At 35.8% G+C, this 21,566-nt stretch overlaps 2 protein-coding genes and 2 non-coding genes across 5 annotated transcripts; 2 read left to right on the forward strand and 2 right to left on the reverse strand.

Moving 5' to 3' along the window:
- Nucleotides 1-6,055: 6,055 nt before the first annotated feature.
- On the reverse strand, nt 6,056-10,636 carry RpL26 (ribosomal protein L26). Its single transcript, XM_090181164.1, has 4 exons — nt 10,491-10,636; nt 9,428-9,606; nt 9,227-9,367; nt 6,056-6,225 (listed from the first exon to the last, which is right to left on the reverse strand). The coding sequence occupies exons 2-4, from the start codon at nt 9,596-9,598 to the stop codon at nt 6,094-6,096; spliced, it is 444 nt and encodes a 147-aa protein (XP_090037290.1). The 5' UTR covers nt 9,599-9,606; nt 10,491-10,636; the 3' UTR covers nt 6,056-6,093.
- Nucleotides 10,637-12,860: 2,224 nt separating this feature from the next.
- TRNAT-GGU (transfer RNA threonine (anticodon GGU)) lies at nt 12,861-12,933 on the reverse strand. The gene has a single exon. It is a non-coding gene; the product is annotated as a tRNA-Thr (tRNA).
- Nucleotides 12,934-13,288: 355 nt separating this feature from the next.
- Nucleotides 13,289-13,361, forward strand: TRNAT-GGU (transfer RNA threonine (anticodon GGU)). The gene has a single exon. It is a non-coding gene; the product is annotated as a tRNA-Thr (tRNA).
- A 2,028-nt stretch (nt 13,362-15,389) lies between these two features.
- crim (QVR superfamily protein crim) lies at nt 15,390-21,208 on the forward strand. 2 transcript variants are annotated; one of them, XM_090181366.1, is made up of 4 exons: nt 15,390-15,836; nt 18,407-18,556; nt 18,683-18,836; nt 20,829-21,208. In XM_090181366.1, the coding sequence occupies exons 1-4, from the start codon at nt 15,779-15,781 to the stop codon at nt 20,965-20,967; spliced, it is 501 nt and encodes a 166-aa protein (XP_090037492.1). In that variant the 5' UTR covers nt 15,390-15,778; the 3' UTR covers nt 20,968-21,208. The 2 variants fall into 2 exon arrangements, with proteins under 2 accessions (XP_090037492.1, XP_090037493.1); XM_090181367.1 differs by lacking the exon at nt 15,390-15,836 and adding an exon at nt 17,557-18,031.
- Nucleotides 21,209-21,566: the final 358 nt, after the last annotated feature.

Raw genomic sequence — 21,566 nt, forward strand, 5'->3', positions numbered from 1 at the left:
ACGATTATCAGTGCCGCAGGTGTGAAAAGCCATGGGATGCAGCGGACAATATTGGAACCCTCGGAGGGCGACAGAAATACTAGAGGTTATATTCCCTTTAAAATAGAATGCTTCTCCGAAAGATACTCTTTCCACTTTTTGGTATTGTTTATTGTGCTCTGCTCTTGAAATTTTTTAATATTGTTGACAAAATCAGGTCAAGTTATGAAATAGCTTCGTTACCCACAGCCTAGGCCATCGACAACCTAACCTAAAAGCACGGGAATGATTACTTAAAGGGTATCAACAGCATTTGAATTTCGGTGCTACACGGAACTGAAGCGAAATGTGTGCGGAATTTGTAGCTTGTTCATTGGTGTGGCCTCTTTTCATTTCCATGGTAACGAGTTTATGTAGGTTATGACATAAGACGCCCATGGTGGTCCCGCAATTATTTGCTAAAGAGGATCGCGTGATATTTGGCCTCTTGATCAGTGAGGTAGAATAATGTCATGTTTCAAGTCGGGTCCTAGCTACGACGTGTACCGACGACGTTTCAAGAGAGCACCGAATATTGTTGTTGTAGGTTTTTAAGGTTTTCAATTGAGGCCTCCTTCAAAAGATTTTAATTTCACTATAATAAAAGACTTTGCACGTGGCGCACTTACAGAGGGTAATTCAGCGGCCCTAAAATCGATTCCTTGACTTTGATGGCCGATTTTTTTAAAATTCCCCACTTTTAAGAGCCCTATTTTATGTTCCTTATGACTTCACTCACGCCGCGCGCCGGTTTGAAGAAGGATTAATTAAATTGAATCTACTCGTCTTCTGAAGTTTATTTCGATACACTCGTTAGACAAGTTTGATTAAATATAATAGGCGAAGTTGAGGTCAACGCCAATCTCAAGTACACTCAGACAAACTCTACTTTTGATATCAAATAGAGGAAAAAGACTAGTAAGCCCCTTCACAAAAATATCAGTTTTGGATATCTGCCGAAGGCGCCGTGCAGAGATATTTCGGGCCCGGGGGTATATGGTCATCGCGGGCCCTTCTAAAATTTCATGAAGGGATGCTGGTGAAGGGCAAGTTTATGGGCCCCTAAAACCCATGTTAGTGGGCCCTTTCCACCTCTCTCTGCATGACCATGTATCTGCCCGGCAAAGAATTCGTGGTCACCGACCTCAACAAGGATCAAAATTCTTAACCATTAACGAAAAATCCTACTTTGGGATCATTCCTACGAATGCGGCAATTAAATTTCAATTGATGGAACTCAATTTTATTTAATAATAGTCTGCGTCGCCAATGGCAATCGAAATTATGACAAATGAATGATTACACCTCGAAATATGTTACTTATCGACTTTGGAAATGTCACGTACGCCGCCAGCCTTTTGACAGATTAGCCAAGGCTGCTTATTGAATATTTAAAAAGATAGTGGCAAACTATTTCTCCGAGGCTTAAGTTTATGGTTAAAAAAAGGTGAATATAAAGTTTCGCAGCTTTACGTTTCGTAGTTAATTAGAAATAATTAAAAGAAACAAATGTTGTGTTTAAACAATTTCAAAGAAGAAATAATGCTTACTTTGGTCTTAGACTAGTTAAAAATTAATTAGTCCATGCTTTGGTCCAATAATAATTAATTATTGAATGTAAACGTGCAATTTATTATTGCAACCAGTCTCCGAAACATGTTCACTGGCATCTAGTCATTGATCGAAATCGTTCATTGTTGATAAACAAATGTGGTTAACGGCTACTGCATTGCAATTACAATACCCTTGGCAGCACTGCTCTCAACATCTAGCCCACGTTTGTTTTACTATTTCGTCTTTTTAAAAAATGCGAAATAGTAATATTTAGCATTTCCCATTTGACTGCTGTCGAGCGCTAGAGATCGCTCCGATCAACTTTTCACGTTCCAATTGCGTGCTCGGATCTGCTTCAATCAATAAATGCGTGTTCCATTTATTGCTCTCGAGCGCAGAGCCGTATCTATCGCACTGTCGCCCTTGGTGAAGTGAGAACTTGCCGCCCTCTCAGGCAGAACTATTAAAACTATAGAGCACACGCCGATAGCGGTATTCCGGGAAGTTCAAAGAGGAAATGTAGTGAACAGGGAATGAGTAATCGGGCCCGGCAGAGAAAGCAGAAAGGGCTCACAAACTTGCATCTTTAGGGGCTACTACGAGCAGAGCCCACCTGCTCGTTCGTCGTAAAAAATTCGTTCTTGAAAATTATAGTCAGAATGGCCCTTAACTAAATAATTTTCCCAAGAGCCAGGAAAAAATGGGGTGGCGGAGTGGTTAGCACTTCCACCTCGCAGCAAGAGGAGCCGGGTTCGATCCCAGCTTGGGGCACTGGGTGAAAAGTCGGAACAACTCCTTCCGTGTTGAGTTTGCAAGTTCTCTCCCCACTCCGAGTTCTTTGGTTTCCCCTTGTAGAGGTTAACGGTAATAGTAAGTGTAGGGAGCTGTTGGCTCGATCGCGTGGCATGCAGGGCTTGCCACCACCCTCATACGCATTGTAACCCGGCCACCTGAAATAATGGCTTCAAAAGTCGTTTGATGACTTAGGCCTAAGGTGGTGACTTGGGTATAAGCCTAGTTGATTACTATTATTATTATTATATTAAAAAATGAAGATACATTTAAAGAATAGATATAGCACAAGCATCGAAAACGATCTGCTTTCCTTAGACGGCCCTTAACGGGTCGGAGTGTGCAATAACTGGTGGCCTTACCGGGGAGTCGCGGTCCGGCTCTTGTAACCCATAAGAGCGGTGGCGCACTGGGAGATGTTAGCTCTGGTCAAATGGTCCTATCTCCACCTCCGACTTTGGTCAGATAGGGGCTGGAAACTGAGTTTTGCTCAGGCTAGCGTAGAGGGTCCGTGCAAACACGAATGTGGCAGAAACTGCTAAAACTGCACCCTGGTGAATTTTCGATTTAGTTCATACGCCCTTTAAAAGCCGAGATTCCAGTTTCTCGTGCGTTAATTTTGAACCCCACATATCTGAAGTTCGGAACTTGTTAATTTCTTGAGGAGTGACCATTCGGACGGCTTGACCGACGGGTCAGACTGTTTTTGAATTGTACAATATCCAGAATTGTCCAAGCGGTCACTCAAGCTGTCAGAACTGTCGATAAATTTGTCATAGATGTCAGTTAAGCTGTCACTCGTCAAAACATCGAGTACAGGATTAGCGGGGTAGAAATTCGCCTTGTTCTCGGTCTTTAAAGCAACTGTCGGCTCTATTACTGCCACCTGTATTATGAAAAGACCTAATTATATTTAGACTTATAAGTTTACGATTTAATTTCGCAAATATTTACAAAATTTACAAAGAATAGAGGTAATTCTCTAGGGAAGCCCCTGGAGGAAAGGTGTTGAAAATTGATGCCCCGTTGAATTGCGATCGCGATGCGTTGGAGAAGGAACTGAACGGAAATGTTTAAAAAGTCTTCGACAGATGAAATTTGTGCCCTCTTTTTAATTCTGCTATAAAACTATAATAGATAGATCGATGAAACCAATTGCAACTATTATTTATTTTACAATATCTTTCGTTATTTATTGGTTTCGTCCACCAAAAATTAATATTTTGGCGGGAACCGACAAAACTCATTTTTGACAACTTTTTAAATATTGGTTCTACGGCACTGACTCACTCGTTTTTGAATTCACAATGGTCGATTCATATTTAGAAAGTGGAAAAATTATCCCTTTACAACCAACGGTTGAGAAGTTATCGCGTTTACAAACTTTCGTCGAAATTGGGAAACACCTAAAATGCATCAAGGGATTATTAATAACGCAACTTCAACAAGTCAGTGCCGTCACGGCCCACTGCGCATGCGCTCGCGTTCTCTCGCCCCATAGCGGCCCGCTCAAAGAATTTCAAATCCATGTATTGGCGCGAATCAAAAGTTTAGCGATTAGTGTCATCGTCGTCCGCCGGGAGCGCTTCGTCCCAACCCTAAAAACGCGTCTTTTTACAACCGATTTAACATCATACTCTATGGTGGGAAACTCAACAACTGATGAGTACGTGCTGCTAAAAAGTACCTAAATATTCTTAAAGCTAATTTTTTTCATTTTTATTTTGTAATTGAAAGTTATGTTTCCATTTATAACTTAAAAAATTAGGTTATAATTCAGTTTTTTTCAAATTGTTTAGCAAGAAAGTTAACCCTAGTTAGTTTTATTTACAACTTTTACCTTGTCTTGTTGCCATTTTTCCATACATATAACCAGAAATACATGAATTTCTGATATAACTATATAATTTTCATTATCTTCTAAAGAAAATAAAATGTTTATTTAGGTGGAATTTGTTCATTTTTATTATAAACATGTTCTAAGATTTACCTTGTTTGAAACCCTTTTAAGAATAAGTTCCAACATATATTTATATGGTTTCGAATTTCATTTATCAATAAGTCAATGGATTCACTAGATTATACAAACTATTGTAACGTAATAATACAGTTTACAGGTAATTAGAAATTAAATAATTTTTATTCAACAATTTAGTTACCCTTACTTAACTAGATTAAAATGCTTTTGCGTTCCTTATTGCAAATCTAAAAAAGTGATGAAATTCTGTGAGAAAGATGGCTGAAAATCATATCACATCACGTGATAATTACAAAATAAATGACACATCAGCATCAAGTGTAGTATGCAGGTTACACTTTAGTGACACAGATAAAGGTACAGAATTCATCTTTAACAGACAATTGTGGGGCTTGACATTTTCCAAGAACCTGTAAACAATTTGGTTATAAATGCACTGGCGTCTCTAGACCCTTGGGGGTGGGATATACTGACCTGAAATTAAAAATTAGTAGCCCCTCAAAAATGTAAATAATGTTTAGTCATTTTCTTGCCTCTTAAAATCAAGTAACCAAATTCAAACAAATATTAGATTTATTGATTAAACGAATCAAATTTCGAATTGGGATTTACTACTCTCCGCTCCTTGATTTAATTTAACTATCAGACAGAGGTGGTTTAAAATATCCAAAGCAGAAGTTTGTTTGATTATCTCAATTGTTTTGACCTTCATAGAGGGAGCGATTCCATATTTACGAGAATCTCCTGGAATTTGTAACAATTTGCCGAAGCTTTCTAAATGTCCTCTTTCACAGTGTGATTGCAATGACACTCATGCTTCAACTACTGCAAAATTTATCTGTGACAAAATAATTCCACCTTTAGTTGATAATATAACACGGTTAAATTTCAGCTTGTTACGAGAAACTTAAAGATCTTAGTTTTTTTTATTTTTGAATGAAGCGCGCAAAATCACGGGAGCCACACTCCTTTACCGCGCTCCCAAAGAATGAACACATTTTTATACACGTATTTCATACTAAGAAAAACTAGAACGGTAGGAATTATGTAGGGAATCTACTAAATTTCATTCTCTTCGCAACAATGGGTAAAATAACGGCGAAGTGATCAACATATAAAAATTAAATATATTTTAGAACTCTGGGCATTAAAATCTATCTTATGATGTACCCTAAATCACAAATGTAATTAATTTATGCAAATCAGTTATACAGATGAAATTAACTTGATTAATCTAACAATATCTAAAAGGTTAATAGTATTTTTTCTAATTAAAGAAAATATTCATACTTAACACCTGATTTTGTAAATACCTATACCTATGAACTGCAACAGTTTAGCCTAGCAATTGAAGTCAAATGGCCAGCCATTAAAGAAATCAAGTATCGAGAAATAATGAAATTTAATAATTTTTCGGGAAATTTAGAAATCGACTAAGAAATATAGAAAGAGATATCCAGCGAAATATTACAAATCTCCAGAAATCCATCTACAATGTAATTTGTGCATTTTCCTACAAAGCATCATTTACCACCAGCTAAAACATAGAAATGAGATTTGAACTGTACTTGTTTGAAGGTAAGATTAGCAGTATAAAGAGATTGATACTTTTTTGGTAAGATATATATTTCAGGTATGCTTGTATTAAAAAAAATCCACATTTTGTTTTAATTCGATATTATATACTATCAATGAATGACAATATCTACAAAATATTGTTTTTCTCGTTTATTATTAACACGATACAGTGCTTAGGAGGTTTCCATGGACACTGACTCTTCCGTGTGTTTACCCTTTCCTTTATCAGCCAAGTGCTTTCCTTTAGCCCTCCTTTCTAAGATCTTCTTGCGGTCTTTGTCCATTTTTAATTTTACTATGACAATCTGCAAAATTTTAATTGATGGTAAATAGAAGCTTAAAGTAAAAGATTATCCACCATTGCATTAATAAACCCTTTCAACACTCGCAACTTAATTCAATCCCCAAAATTTTAGTTCATAAGAACGTTAACTGACAAGGAGACGACCCGAGGTGTTAAACACCGATTTTGTTCAAACTCGGAGGATTGGTAGGCCTTCATGTAACTTGAAAAATCCCAAAGGGAATTTATTCAATGGGCAACGGTTTTGACTCTCTTAAATTCTGATTGCAAAGCCTCCTCGTGGCGAGTCAGGCAACGTATGGCTAATAACCTGCGGCTGATTTGCACAGGTATCACTGTCCCTATCCGGATTGTCGTTAATGGGGTCACTGGTGTCGTTTGCGGCTGCCAGGCATGATTTCTGGGTTTGCGCGTCAGGTCGCATCGGCCCCTTTGCCAGCGGGGGGTGACAGGTGTCGTACCATGATTGCTGGGCTTGGTTTTTAGGTTCGTGCGATGCTTCGCTCCATACCTGTCATTTGATAACCTTATCGGGGATGGTGCTTGCAGTGGAAGAATAAGTTCACTCTAGTCCTCAGCTGTGCGAGGGTGGGTTCTCGGGCAGACCTATCGTGTCGCCTTTTGTTGGGCAGTGATGAGGGCGTTTGTTTGCTATATGTGAGCCAGTTATTATAAGTCTCACTGGCCGAACGCTTGTTTCGCAACGTGCATTTTTGCCCCGGCCTGACTGGTTAGTCTTGTAAGCCGCCGTAGTGCCTAGCGGAATGGCGGGGTACAAATACATAATCATATGTGAAAAAAAATTTAAAAATTGAAAAATACTAAAATTATAAAAAAAATTTAAAAATTGATGAAAAAAAATCAAAATTGATCACATTTTGATCAATATGAACCGATATGGCTTAAATAGGAAAAATTTCCATTTTAAACATTTTTCGTTGACATGTCAAAACCATTGCCCATTGAATAAATTACCTTTAAGATTTTTCAAGTTACATGAAGGTCTACCAATCCCTCGAGTTTGAACGAAATCGGTGTGTAACACCTCGGGTCGTCTCCTTGTGAGTATATGAAGGCACCACCCTCTGCAACTTGTCTTTTATGGAAGAAACACCACGCCTCTTATTTTTCTCAACTTAAGTACCAACTACTTAATTCTATAATCACAAACTCTGTCACTGTAGGCGGAGAAAATAATCCATAAATCACAAAAACCAAGGATATAATGGCACCTGCGAATTCAGAGGATAAAATGGCACCTGCAAATTCAGAGGATATAACGGCACCTGCGAATTCAGAGGATATAATGGCACCTATGAATTAAGAGGATATAAGAGTTTTAATGTAATCTAGTTTAAATGACATCACAATTCTCAACCAATTGTCAGTTGGCTCCTTTAAAAATATGACGTCATTTTTCCTGCCCACGCTCTGGGTCAATGTGACGTATGTTTCACGTGTAGCTTTTAAACAGCTGAAAGTTTTGGTTTTATTTTTAGCAAACTACAAAGACTTTTTAGACGTTAACAGTCATTCAATAAATGACTTAATATCTAATCCATCAAAACCTAAAAAATTAAAATTTTACAAAATAAAATACAAGAAAGTTAAGGTTCAGTAATTAAGATTAAAAAAAATTAGTTAAGTTCATTTAATTAGAAAATGTTTAAAACACGTTAAGAAATTCAAGGCTAGTTAATATTTCAAAAATTGTTAAGAACTCTAAACACTCGTTAAGAATTTCCAAACTTGTTAAGCACTCTTAAGCTTTTGAAAAAATAGAAATTTTAAAACTCATTAACTCGCTAAGTTTTTCAAACTCTAACTCGGTAAGGAAATTTTTTGAAACTAACACGACTCAGTCCGAAAAAAACTAGACTCCTACACCCCTAAAAAATACATCAGGGCTGCCACAATATTTTCAGATTCAAATTCCCTATTTTTTCCAGATATCTTCCCTAGCTTTTACAGCCAAAATTAGACAATTTTTAACCATATATTTATTTTTATCAGAAGTTAAAATTTAAAACAATTTTTTGTTATGTTTTACATAATCAGCTAACCTTTCAAGGAACCAAATAATAACAAGAATTTGTAATTACCTTCGACTTTTTACAAATTCTTAAAATTCCCCGACATGTATGTGGCACACCCAATTAGCCCTTATTTTCAATAACTTATTGCATTTGCCATTAAATAAATTTAATCAACTTACATTTCAATAATAAAGTTATTTCAACATTAAAAAACTTTCAAGGATCTAAATAATAATAACAAGATCTGCCATAGATCTAGAGTAAAATTAACTTAAAAAAGTGTCAAGATTAAACTGAATTCCCTGTCTTCTTAGGGCCATTTTTCATATTCCCTAACCTTTAATGCCTATTCCTAGCCATTAATGTCGGCCATGACATTAAGACGCCAGTCACGTTATTATTTCGCAGAATCGTGCGTTTTTTGTCTCCTGATCTGTGACGTGAAATTAATATAATGGCGGCCGTTTCAAGGCGGTTCTTAGTTATGATTTATGGTTAGGACGCTAGGAGCAAGCATCCAATTGAATTTATAAATCCCCTGACTTGTGGCAACAATGTTGTAGGAAATTCCTAGTCATTTTATGGGAAGTTATAGAAACGTTCAGTTAATTTATAGAAAATTATAGGAATAATTTTAATAAAGATAAACTAAATGCTTTTAAAGCATTTGGTTTAATAATAATATTACATTTAATATGAAAACATCACAGACTTTGTGACTAGATATACCTATACCTATTAAGGTAGTATTTTCATTCTAAACCACAGCCGGCCAAAAAGCCAATGAAATTAGTGCTTTAGTAAAAGGCTGGCTTTTTCAGGCGCTTTCTATCAAACTTTATAACTATATGGAAAGCAAAGGGCGAAGTACGAAAAATAGTAATTGTTTAAATTATAGGGAGACAATTGAAATACAAGAAAATTATATGTATGTTCACGTCTTAGTTAAAATAGCTTAGTATTTACTTTTGAAGGATGGATTCCAACATGTACAGTGGCCCCATTGGCTTTCTCTCTTTGAATTCGTTCAATGTATATAACGTACTTCTTCCTGTACACCTGAACAACCTTTCCCACTTGTTGGCCCTTGTAATGACCACGAACCACCTAAATACATATTTTATTAAAACTGATTGAAATAAACCTCGCAAACTATACAAGACTAACCTGAACTTCATCATCTTTCCTAACAGGCATACTCCTGACTGTGTATTTCTGTCTCAATTCCTTAGACAACGGTGAGCTCATGATGGTACGTCTGATATGAGAAGGAGCATTGAAATGCCTCTTACGGTTTTTCCTCCTTGAAGAGCTAATTAACTTACTCATTTTTGCCATCTTATATTCTGAAAGTTTAAAGATAAAAACATTACAGACCAGGCCAAATTAGTAATGTTCCAGCCCCTACGACAGGGTCCCGACATTACATTTCAGTTCTAAGAAATTAATAGAACATATATGTTAAGAACGTGTAACATCCTATTTATAGAAATAACAAAAGATATACACGAATGAACTGATCTAAAGGGACTTAATAGCCCTCAGCCATTAAAAAGTTGTATTTAATAAATTCAATTATTTGAAATTAACTATCCCCAATTTGCTGAGAAAATGAAAAATGGCCATTTATTTCAATTCTGTTTTAATATTAGAGAGCACGTTACAAAACCAACATATTGTTAGACCCTTCTCTCCAAGGGGTTTATTATAAACTTCAGAGTTTAATATTTTCATTTGCCCATTTGCGAAATGGTAATTTGAAATTTTAACTAAAGCCATCAATACCACCTTCATTATCAAAATATGGGATGATTCCAAAATTTAATGTAAAACTAATTTTCTGAATTGTAATTGAAAAATTGCTAACAGCTTATTCAGAAAATTACATGCCAATATAAATCTAGCGCACCAACAACCACAATATACTCAACCGATGATAAAAGTAATTTGGTATAAGCGAACCACCTACAAATCACGAATCTGAGTGTAAAAAATATATACCCACTAAAAAGGGTAACTTATTTCAAATGAAACGGTCAAAACTGCTTTCCAGCATTTTAAGGCATGCCGCTATTACCAAAATATTGAATTTGATACAACAATACTGAAAAATCGACCCTAATCCAAACACTTGCAAATTAAGCTAAGAAAATAATGAAATATCTTGAAAGCGAATGAAATAAATATAAGTTTTACAAAAATATTATTAGGATTAAATTGTATATCAAACCTCAATTTATAAATTAACGTTGGTCAAAAATTTTGTCAAGGCCCGATCCTCACGCGTAACGTAATTTATCTCCGCGTGTAAAGGGTGTAAAAATCCAGAAGAACTGGGTTGCCAAAAATTTTATAACAAAATTTCCTTCATTTTATTTATTAACGAATCGATTAAGGGGATCGATATAAAATGTGGGTAATTTAGAAATAGACTTCGAGCTTAGAAAAGATAACGCCATCTACTTTACTAAATGCCAACTAAATGTGTGAAGAAATAGCAGACGACTTTTGAATAGGAATGTTCTTTAAAGGGAATATAACCTCAGGCATTTGGTGGGGAACACCAACGTTTGCAGCTCTGGCCGCTCTTGCCTTTGACTTTATAAATATTTGGCGCCACTGTACAGGGTAATTTGGAAAATTGAAGGGGTCTTCCATAAAGATTTATTTGCCGGTTATATTCCCTTTAACTGCTTTCAGCTTTTATATCGAGATCATTTTGAATGTGCAGACAGCTTTCACACATTCGATTTAAAACTCAGTCGGGAGGCGGCGATACTTCTGACCAAAGTTTAGACTACGCACGAAGCTTATAGATAATTTGAGAAGTTCATGGCACTAGAAAATCCAAAGATCTTGTAGCTTAAAAAATTAAAAACCAAATATTTTCCGTTACAGATGTTATTCATCCCTTCTTAAATATTACTATTACTCTTAGTAATAATAACCATCACTTATTATCAAGAACGCATAGAGGTACTAAGAACTATGAATGATAGCCTTGTGCCCTGCTGACATGATCTTATACTTTCAGAAGCAGTCTAAGCAGTCGACGGTTCTCTCTCTATGTAAAAATCCATTACACCAAGGCCCAAGGTTATAACTTCATGGCGCCAAAATTTAAGTATTTCATAGTTCTTAGTACATGTACCTCTATGCGTTCTTGTTATCATATGCTATTACCAAATTGTATTTTTAGCCTTATGGTATTTTTATTCGGGCTGCTCCGATTGCTCCGAAATGCGTTGCAGTTTTTCCATCAACCTGTAAGTCATAGGTTCTTAACAGCTGCGTGACTATATAGAAGATTTAGGTTTATAATAATGAATTATGGGTTTTGTGATTAAAGGGAATAGAACCTCCAACGCGTTCTTTATGGAAGACCCCATACATTTCCTTTATTCCCTTCATAATCAGCGAAAATCAGCGCCGCAAGTGTGAAAAGCCATGGGAGGCAGCGGACAGTATTGGAACCCTCGGAGGGCGACAGAATACCAGTGGTTATATTCCCTTTAAAAGGGAGTATGGACTAAATTGAAAACTCGTCTGCTAAAATGCGCTACGGCTTGGTTTAAACGTAACTTGTACCAATCATCTAAAGCTTCCGTTAAACCTGGTGGCAGAAATGTGAAATTCGTTGATCCACCATTATAACCATGGAAGTTCATACTCCCTTTAATCTTTAATTTTAATAGCTGTCGTGACTTGAAAAAGACATTGCACATTTATAACCCGACTAATGGCCGACTTATACAAAACAGTTTATTTACCAATTAATGGCGCAGAACTGTGAAAATATGCAATTTAAAGTTAATATAACCTGCAAAGCAATCTTTATGGAGGGCCCCTTCAATTTTTCAATTTACCCTGTACTGTGGCGCCAGTCATTTTTAAATCCAAAGTCAAGAGCGGCCAGAGCTGCAAACGTTGGTGTTCCAAACCAAATACCTGAGGTTATATTCCCTTTAATAAAACAAATTGAAATAATTTTTTAAATAACTTCTTTTCTATACTCAATTTTTTCGAAAAAGATCAAATGTTTTATTTTTTAAAAATCCCTTAACAAGTAGGTCACATTCGTGTAATTAAATGTTAGGGAAATATATTGTTCATGAAGATTTCGATTCCTTAGTATACGTCATAAAGTTGGTTAAGGGTTCTTGTAAGTTTATGGAACGTTTTTTAAATGATTTTTCAAAATTAACATGAGAAAGTCAAATCGAGAACATGTATTGCGAGAATGGAGTCATGGACGCTTCAATAAAAGATACTCGGTTTCTACTCCCCTCTCCAAATTCATCTGGGAAGGAGGTATTTCCGGTCGGTCGGTTAAACGGTTAGAATGGCTAGCCAAAAGGTCATATATAAGCCAATTGGAGACGCATTTTTGTCCTCATGAGAATTTTGCGTCAGTTAAGAAACGCGTCGGCTCACGTGTATAAGGAACATACTAATGTTAATTTTCAATAATATATTTTAAGGTAAAATATCTATTGATAATTTATAATTACGCAGGAATTAATATAATTAGAAGTTTCATTTAAATCAAGGAATACCTCTGCGTATTGTTCCATACCAGAGTGACTGAGAAAAATCATATCACCTCGGGTAGGAATCGAACCTACGACCTTTGGGTTACCGTCCCAACGCCACTACCATTGGACTACCGAGGCCACGAATAATCAGGCCTCGGACATCCAACTTTAAGAATGACTCGATCTGGTTCACATTATTGACGGGATACATTTAACCCGTTGTTGACGGTGCCGTAGCATTTTACGCCAACTAATTTATAACAGGACCTTGATAGCCTGTAGTCATTTGATTTAAATGAAACTTCTAATTATATTAATTCCTGCGTAATTATAAATTATCAATGTTATGACTACAGGCTATCAAGGTCCTGTTATAAATTAGTTGGCGTAAAATGCTACGGCACCGTCAACAACGGGTTAAATGTGTCCCGTCAATAATGTGAACCAGATCGAGTCATTCTTAAATTGGATGTCCGAGGCCTGATTATTCGTGGCCTCGGTAGTCCAATGGTAGTGGCGTTGGGACGGTAACCCAAAGGTCGTAGGTTCGATTCCTGCCCGAGGTGATATGATTTTTCTCAGTCACTCTGGTATGGAACAATACGCAGAGGTATTCCTTGATTTAAATGAAACTTCTAAGTAAAATATCTATGCTAAACCTAAGTATAAAAAGATAATATTATTATTATTATCATCCTCTTATGGTATAAATAATTAAATTATATGTAATATTAATATTTTATAATACCGGGCAATTTTAAAGCTTCTCATGGAGGCAGAGTTAATTCATTTCGTATAAAATTATCTTTTGGAAAAAGATGAAAGCTCATTCCTTTAGAACTAAACATATTACTTTTGCAGTACGGTATGCAACAAGTGTTTCCTTCTAACCAAGGTAACTTTTTTGGCATGTTAACGCTTAGCAAAAAACCGATGTTACATTCGAGAAAGTTTCCAGGGGTACGTTCAGAAACTGTCAACGGAAAAAAACCCGATGGATTTATATTTTCCACCGATGAGCTTTTTCGTCATAATGACGTCGTAAGTTGCTGAACGCTTTTATTCAGTCATCGGTGTTTTTTAAAATAGCGTAGCATTAATAGTAGTTTTACGTCAGTAATGACGTCAGTCATCCGAAAAACCGACTATCTCTTTCGGTGACTTCGGTGTCTCACCGATGACTCTCGTGACGTCAATACCCGAAATTAAAATGCCGTTCAGTAAAACACCGGTGTCAGCGGTAACTCAGCGGACTCACCGGTGAGCGTTTCTGAACGCAGCCCAGCTTTCTAATATTTCAACAAGCACTATATAAATAATAACTTATGAGTATTGGCTGTCGGATACATTACTTCTTGGCAATTTCTGGGAAGATGTTTTATTTAAGCGCCTATTAATATTCTATTCGCGACCGAAAACTATAACTACGCCCCCTTTGGTTCGCCCTTGAAACCTAGATAGCAGACGCTATTAGTTTTTCCTCGTCGTTATTAGTAAATTTTACTTTATAAATTATGATACTGGCATTTTAATAAGATTTTGCTTATCATTTGATTTGTTTATTTAAGAAAAAATATTTTTACAACTTTTTAATTTGTCTGTAGCAGACGCTAGATCATAGGCGCTACCTTGGAGAAGCTAGCACCGTTTCGCCACCTAGACTCGTTTCGGTTGCGAATGTAGTTCGCCAAGCACTACCAAAATATTTTCTGTCTTTTAAATTGTTTGGATTACTTCTTTGGAATTACGATAAATCATTGATTTACGTTTATAAATTCTTAAAAAAAATATAAACAATTCAATCATATGGCATCGAATTGGTATTTTTTTGGGTCCGAGTCGGAAATACTGGTAAATTAGACGTCGGCCCAACGTCATTTCGGAGTCGTAAATATGTCTATTTAAAGTCGCCCCAACCGAGGGGTTAGTCACTCGGCGTAATCGGGGGAGAGTTTCGTTTGGCCGACCACAAAATACACGTTACGCCGACTGCACATTTGTCCGACTGAGAAGTCGGACCAATATACAGTCGGACCAATGGACAGTCGGCCAAATGGACTGCTCATTTGGCCGACTGCTCATTGGGCCGACTGCTCATTTAGGCGACTGCTCATTTGGCCGAATATGAATATATTATTTATTTTTTATTACATAGGTTCAATCGTAGACAGTGTTTTTATATTTTTGTTGTTGTTGTTGTTGTTATTTTTAAGGCGGTTGCGTTCTGACCAACCACCAACTTTTTGATATGGATTGGGTTGGTTCAATGTCAAGTGGAGCACCTTCTAGTCTAAGAAGCCATTCCAGGGGCGCTTCTGTGGAGCAATCGGAGATGTGAAGCTAGAACACAATATAGTATAGTCTTGGCAAGGCTATTGCCATGGTCTTGGCATCGATTGCATGTTGGGTCTGATCCGAATATTTGAAACAATCTTCTTCACGTAGGAACCGACCCCGATAACGCTGGGAATAAAAGCCTACTAGCCCGATCATTAGCTTTGACCGAGTAAAGTAGCAAACTGTCGTGACGTTAAACCTAAACCACCCGCTTTTCCTCGGCCACCTCCGAACCCGCTTTTCAAGGAATCCCACCCGTCCAGACCAAGTTGTATTTATTCCGGAATAACAGGCATTCTGTATAAAATTATAAGAGCTATCGTGGTACACGCATAGTTGAGGACCAACTGTTTTGACCTGCATAGTAGTAAGCCTCACTCAATTCGCATGCTTGGACGAACTAAGATTACATTTTTCGTCACTAGTGCTGCCAGAAAATCAAACTGCCCAACCTTTATTCAACTTTAAGGGATTTTTTCTCTGATTGAGTGGAAGCACTGCTTTTAAAATTTTATATTTTTTTATATCTGAAAGCGTCTGCTCGAAAATGTGCTAGAGCACTAGTTTAACTGTATGAAAGTTTTAAATATTGTTTTTTAGAATTCATTATTTTTATGTGCTCTTTAAGTTTTCAATTTATATAAAAATGCATTTTAAATTTTTTATTGTTTTTCTGAGTTTCAGTACGAAGGTGCTTGGTGATGGTAAGTAGCTTGGGTTAGGTTGTTGACTTGCTTCCATTATACCATGGGTGGGTGGGTGGGGTCAAATTTTTTCATTACTTGGCTAAATAATTATTGTAATTCTTGCTGGAACAAAAGGATTTCCTAAACCTGGTGGGAAATTATGGCATGTACTTGTAGTTGAAATCATGCTAGTTTATCATGGTAAATTGCCTTACATATTGTGGTTAACTAAATGGTAATTTAAGTTAAAATGCTTGGGAAGACCATACTTTTAATATTACCAGAAGTTATCTTGGTAGTGAAGTATCCATCTATGCCATTAAAATAAAAGATGTACGCTCGACCCAAATTCTGTTGGGAGGAAATTTGTAATTAAACTCAAAATGGCTTAAATTTTACCAAACCATTTACTTCACTTTAAGTTGTTAAAAATAAAAATTACTACAGGGAGCTAACAGTTCTACGTCACATGACGTCACCCATGCTTTTTCCTATTGGAAAAACAATTTTACCCAACATGGCGGCCACAGCCATAGCTACGGAGTGTTAGTTCCCTATTGATAAACTATGTTATATAATTCTGACTTAACTCAAATCACAGTACTTCCGCTTGATATGCCTTAATGGTGGTACAAGATTTAACCATTTACTTTCTGATCCGTCTTACTTGGTTGTGACTCCTTTTAAACCCATGCTTTAAAACTTATTTCTATATTTTAACTTTATAAGAAACCCCTTTAAATTGGTAATTTAGTCACAAAATTATTCTATAATTTTGAAATTTTGATTCTGTAATACCTTTATATTTTTGAGCACGATAGACTGGGAGCCCTGTTAACATATAAAATTATTAAAAATATGTTGGGATGGTTGCGTATTCAACTAATGGATAACTTTGGTTGAAATGCTTAAGAATAAAATTATAACTATATAACACTACAAAGCGCAAGTTCAACTTTCAATGATTTTCTTTGTTTATGTATTTAAAGGCACACTGTGAATGACATTTTTTAAATAGAAGCTGAGCTTCTTTTTTTTTAATCCAGGTTGGCGCCATTAGCTAAACGGAATCTATCAATTGTAGTATTACCCTAATAGCCTGTAAAAATCGTTAACAACCAATTATTCGTGCTCTTTCATTGGGAAAAAGAGCTCGCCTGACCATTCTTCAATTCTGTAAGCAGACTACTTTTAAGGTCCACTGCTGGTAGTGTTGACCAATGAAATACGTAGGTTAATTCTGTGTACATGGAAATTCTTTTTCCATTAATGAAACACTGGCGCATGCCCTGGAAATAGCATTTTTTTATAAAAGAAGCTAGTTCCAGGGTCATGTAATAATCAGCTATGCTAATACCCAACGCACCAACTTAGAGTAAAGCCCCTTTAACCAGTGGGGAAAGACCTTGCAAACTCTACGCACAAGTGATTCCGAGTTTTCACCCAGTGACACAAGGCACAAGCAGGGATCAAACCTGGCTCCTCTTGCTTCGAGGTGAAAGTACTAACCACTCCGTCACCTCACTCGATAATGTGCCTTAAATGTTTTTAAAAGTTCCAGAGAAAGTGTTGCGTCCCCCCACCCACTCAAAATAAATGAAGTATTGCAAAGATACAGTATTAATTGTTTGAAAAAGTAGATAAATTGTACAGCAACTTAAAGTTACAACACTAAAAATAAAATTTTCAATGTTGTTTAATATGTCACTAAATTATCTGGTTTCAACCTAATTTTTTTACTTTAACTATTTACCATTACACGTTAAAGAAAGTCTATGGGACCTTGAATTAATTATTAAGCAATGTTTCGTTTTCCACTGAATTTCCCAACAAGCGCACGACACTGTTATTTTTATTAGTCTATCAGGGGAAATAGGCGTAACAGCCCCTGCGCAAGTGCGAAGGTATCACAAGCAGTGGCCATGCTTAAAATTTTCAAATCTTGAACGTAAGCTATGCCCCCTCATAGCTATTAAGGATATTACTATTTCTTTTCAAGCAGACCGCTTAAAATATGATAGGCGAATGCCAACAGGACACTACCTATGATAATCTGTGTGATACTTTAGCGCTTGCGCAGGGTAAGTAACATATTTTTTTGCCAGTAGAGGGATGACCCTTCGTGTAGTTTACGTTTTAGGGAAGCCAAAATGTGCCTGTTTTGTCCAAGATGGGACCCAGTATCATATATAGTGAAAGCAGTTTCCAACCAGGTAATTTAACAACAAATTAAACTACTTGCAATATTGGATTTTTAGATAAAAAAGCCATACACCATAACTAACCTGCAAAAATTTTATCAATAATTAAAAATTCAAACAAACTCAATAATGAGCAAAGTGTTGAAAGTAAAATTTTCACAAAACCCCAATTGGTTAGAAACATGTAAATTTTCATTGTATGGGACAGAAATTTGTTCATACATTGCAATGAAATTAGAGGGTAAAACTTAAACAAATATATAAAAAATAAGAGCCGCCCTAGGCTTCAAACACCAAGGTTTATTTTCTTAAAACTTGATTTTTCAAGTGATGATTTTTCTAAGTTCAGGTAATGAAATATTTTAATTAATTTTTATTGTTTTTCAGCTTACAGCAGTGGTTTAGTTGGTTTATGGTGTTATAGTTGCGTGAGTTCACAACCTGGTTGCGGTGACGAAGTAGATTGGAGAATACATCATGCCATAACATGCCCGGAAGATAAGGACAAATGTGTTAAAGTAACACAAACGAAAGGATGTAAGTAAATTAGCATTGTTTTTATTTTGTATTTCTTAAATAAAATGAGTTTTAGTAGCTAATTTTATTTACCTATGTCACTTTCTTGGCTGTTGTTTGCATTGACAATCATTTCTTTTATTGCAGCTGACAAATTTATCATAAGGGATTGTTTATCAAATTTAGAAGGGTTAATGAGAGACATTCCTGCTGATACGTACGAAGGATGTCGCCCAGCTGCTGATATTCCAAAACTAGCTGTTTATGTACAGAATAATATCAAGGAACTTGATATTCGAAGGTAAAAAATAATTTGACTTTTTTATGCTATTGTCTTTTTCCTAATTTTGTTTTCACATATTGGTAATTTAAAAGTTGAATGAAACTATTAATATACAGAGTTTCTTTATGTTTGAAAATATCTTGTATAGTGTATTTGTGAAATTATCTTCTGCACTACAACTTAATTCGATTTGGTAGCATAAGTAGGGTTGTGCAAAAAATGCATAGGACTCAGGGGCCTCAGAAATGAAAATGATGAAAAATTGTTGCGTTCAAAGTGAACTGAGAATGCTGAGCAAAAAAGGGGAATAAATAAAAATTATATGTGGTAGTCATTAAAATACTTCTTTATTGGAATACCTTTTAAGAAAATCTTATTTACAAAAGGATCCTGGTCAGTAAAATTATATAAATTAATTAGAATAAGAATAATTTAAAATTTCACTCTTTTTATTCAAATACGCAGTAACCTGACGTTTAAAGAGACTGAGAGTACTACTTGATTTAAGTTCATTTGTTAGTGGATTCCTAAGTTCTACAGCATTGAATCTTACACTTTGCATATTTCTACGTAAAATTATTTTTATGGCCTCTTGTAATTGGACCCTGATTGGTAGGACCTTAAACTGTGGCAAGATATTCGTGGGTTTAAATCCCTCAAGTAGGGTTTGTACAGGGACCAGTAGCGGCGCTAAGGTTTTTTCACAGGTGGGCTAATTATTTTGTGGCCCCTAAGAATTTTGTGGCCCTTACAACGATGGAGTGACCCCTTATAAATTTTCCAGGAAGCGAGAAGAGCAAGGTCGTTTTCTTGGTGCGGCTCTCGTCGCGTTTACTGGACCCCCTATGACCTTGTATCCGACCTGGAGGGGACACTTGCATGCCCGGGGTATTTCCCTAAATTCCCTTTTTCTTTCTATTGTCCATTCAACTTTCTCCCAATTTCCGCTCCCTTCCTCCCGAATCTATCTGTTTATGGTCTACTATCTTATTGAGTAAACAAATTGATTTTTTCCAGAAAAAATTTTCTTGGCAATAAAACAAGTTTCTAGAGATAAAGAAAATTCATAAATTCAAATATGAGGCCTCTTAATTATAAATATGTGGCCCCTCTCAGAAATGCAGGGGGGCTAAAGCCCACTTCAGCCCACCCTTAGCGCCGCTACTGACAGGGACCCCCGACCCCTAAACCAGGAATCTTTGTGGTTGTAGGATTAATAATTCCTTTGTTTCATTGCATTTTCTTTTATTTAATTATTATTCATAAGTATCGTTGTATTTCTATCAAACTACAGTATCAAAAACTAACTACTAAATGGTTTTCATACATTTTGCTAATATGACTGCTTAACCCCAACCCTGAGTTAATTTTGCTCCTGCACTAACCCTACAATTATTTAAATAGAAGTGTGCTGTAGCCTTAGTATACCTTTTGGAGATTGCCAGTTGGTAGATTAGTATCTCTGAAAATAGTTTGGCAACAATACCTGAAATTCATTATCAGATGGTTTTGAATAACATATGTAATTTATGACTATTTTAGGTAACTTTAGTTCATCAAAAAGATTTTAACTCCCATTTACATATAGTCTTACACATTTTAAGATTTTAACGTGTTTTCATAGTAGATTATCTTATACTGTAACTAAAAGATCTTACATTGTCTCCATTTGCAAGATCAGTTATTGTATTTGGTTTCTGTGATATTGTTCTTTCTCAATTTAAAATTCTTAAGCAATTATGTTTTATTGGAATGAAACTTTTTAAAGTTTTGCGCTGACTTGGTCAGGGATGAAAAACCGAGGGTCCCCAACTTTCCAGGTTTGATTCAGGGTACCCATAAGATCCCTAGTAATAAAGAAAGTAAAGTTTATTGCTCAATGTTAATTAGTGCACTTTAATATTAAATTTTTTTAAGTCTACTACATACCCTATGTCTGTTTAGTTTATTGGTATTTTGTAATAACTGAAGATAAAAGTGCAATATATGTATATATTTTTTCAATTGTAGAGATTACTGGGATAGCACAGAATATTGCTTCTGCGAATTTGACCAATGGTGCAACTCTAGTTCACTAACAGGACCATTTTCATCAGTTACACTTTCATGTTTATTAATTTTATTTTTCTATTTTAATTATCACTCGTAATGATGGGATTCTATAGAAAGGAGAGTCATATATTTTCAAACATAGGTTTTAGGGGTACACTTGTACCCTCCCTTCCCTATGCCAATGTCTTTTTACCTTTTACGAACCTTTTTCTGACTTCCTAAAAAATTCATTTTAAGAATCTCATACAACAAGCTTTGTTATACCAGTTATTGTGGATCAAGAACAGTTTTAATGCAGCTAAATGAAAACATTATATATAAAAACCATTTAATACAGATCAGAGATAAATGAACTATTAGAGTATAGCAGTATTTTTTACCAAAAACATTCCATTTCCAATCATAAATTACTGTCCATGGTATATTTACAATATTAATTGAAAAGAGACTTAAAACGGTTTTAAAATTCACAATATATTTATTTAAAAATCCAACGTTTCGGAGGAACTGTTCCTCCTTCTTCAGGGATTTTTACAAGTCTGACAGTATAATGGTAAAACTTTGGGACGAAAAAATATTTATGCGCTTTATACATATAGTGGCATAAATATTTTTTCGTCCCAAAGTCTTACCATTATACTGTCAGACTTGTAAAAATCCCTGAAGAAGGAGGAACAGTTCCTCCGAAACGTTGGA

Source organism: Leiobunum rupestre, chromosome 7 (genome assembly GCF_980474605.1).
Source record: "Leiobunum rupestre chromosome 7, qqLeiRupe1.1.hap1, whole genome shotgun sequence".
NCBI classification, from domain to species: Eukaryota; Metazoa; Arthropoda; class Arachnida; order Opiliones; family Sclerosomatidae; genus Leiobunum; species Leiobunum rupestre.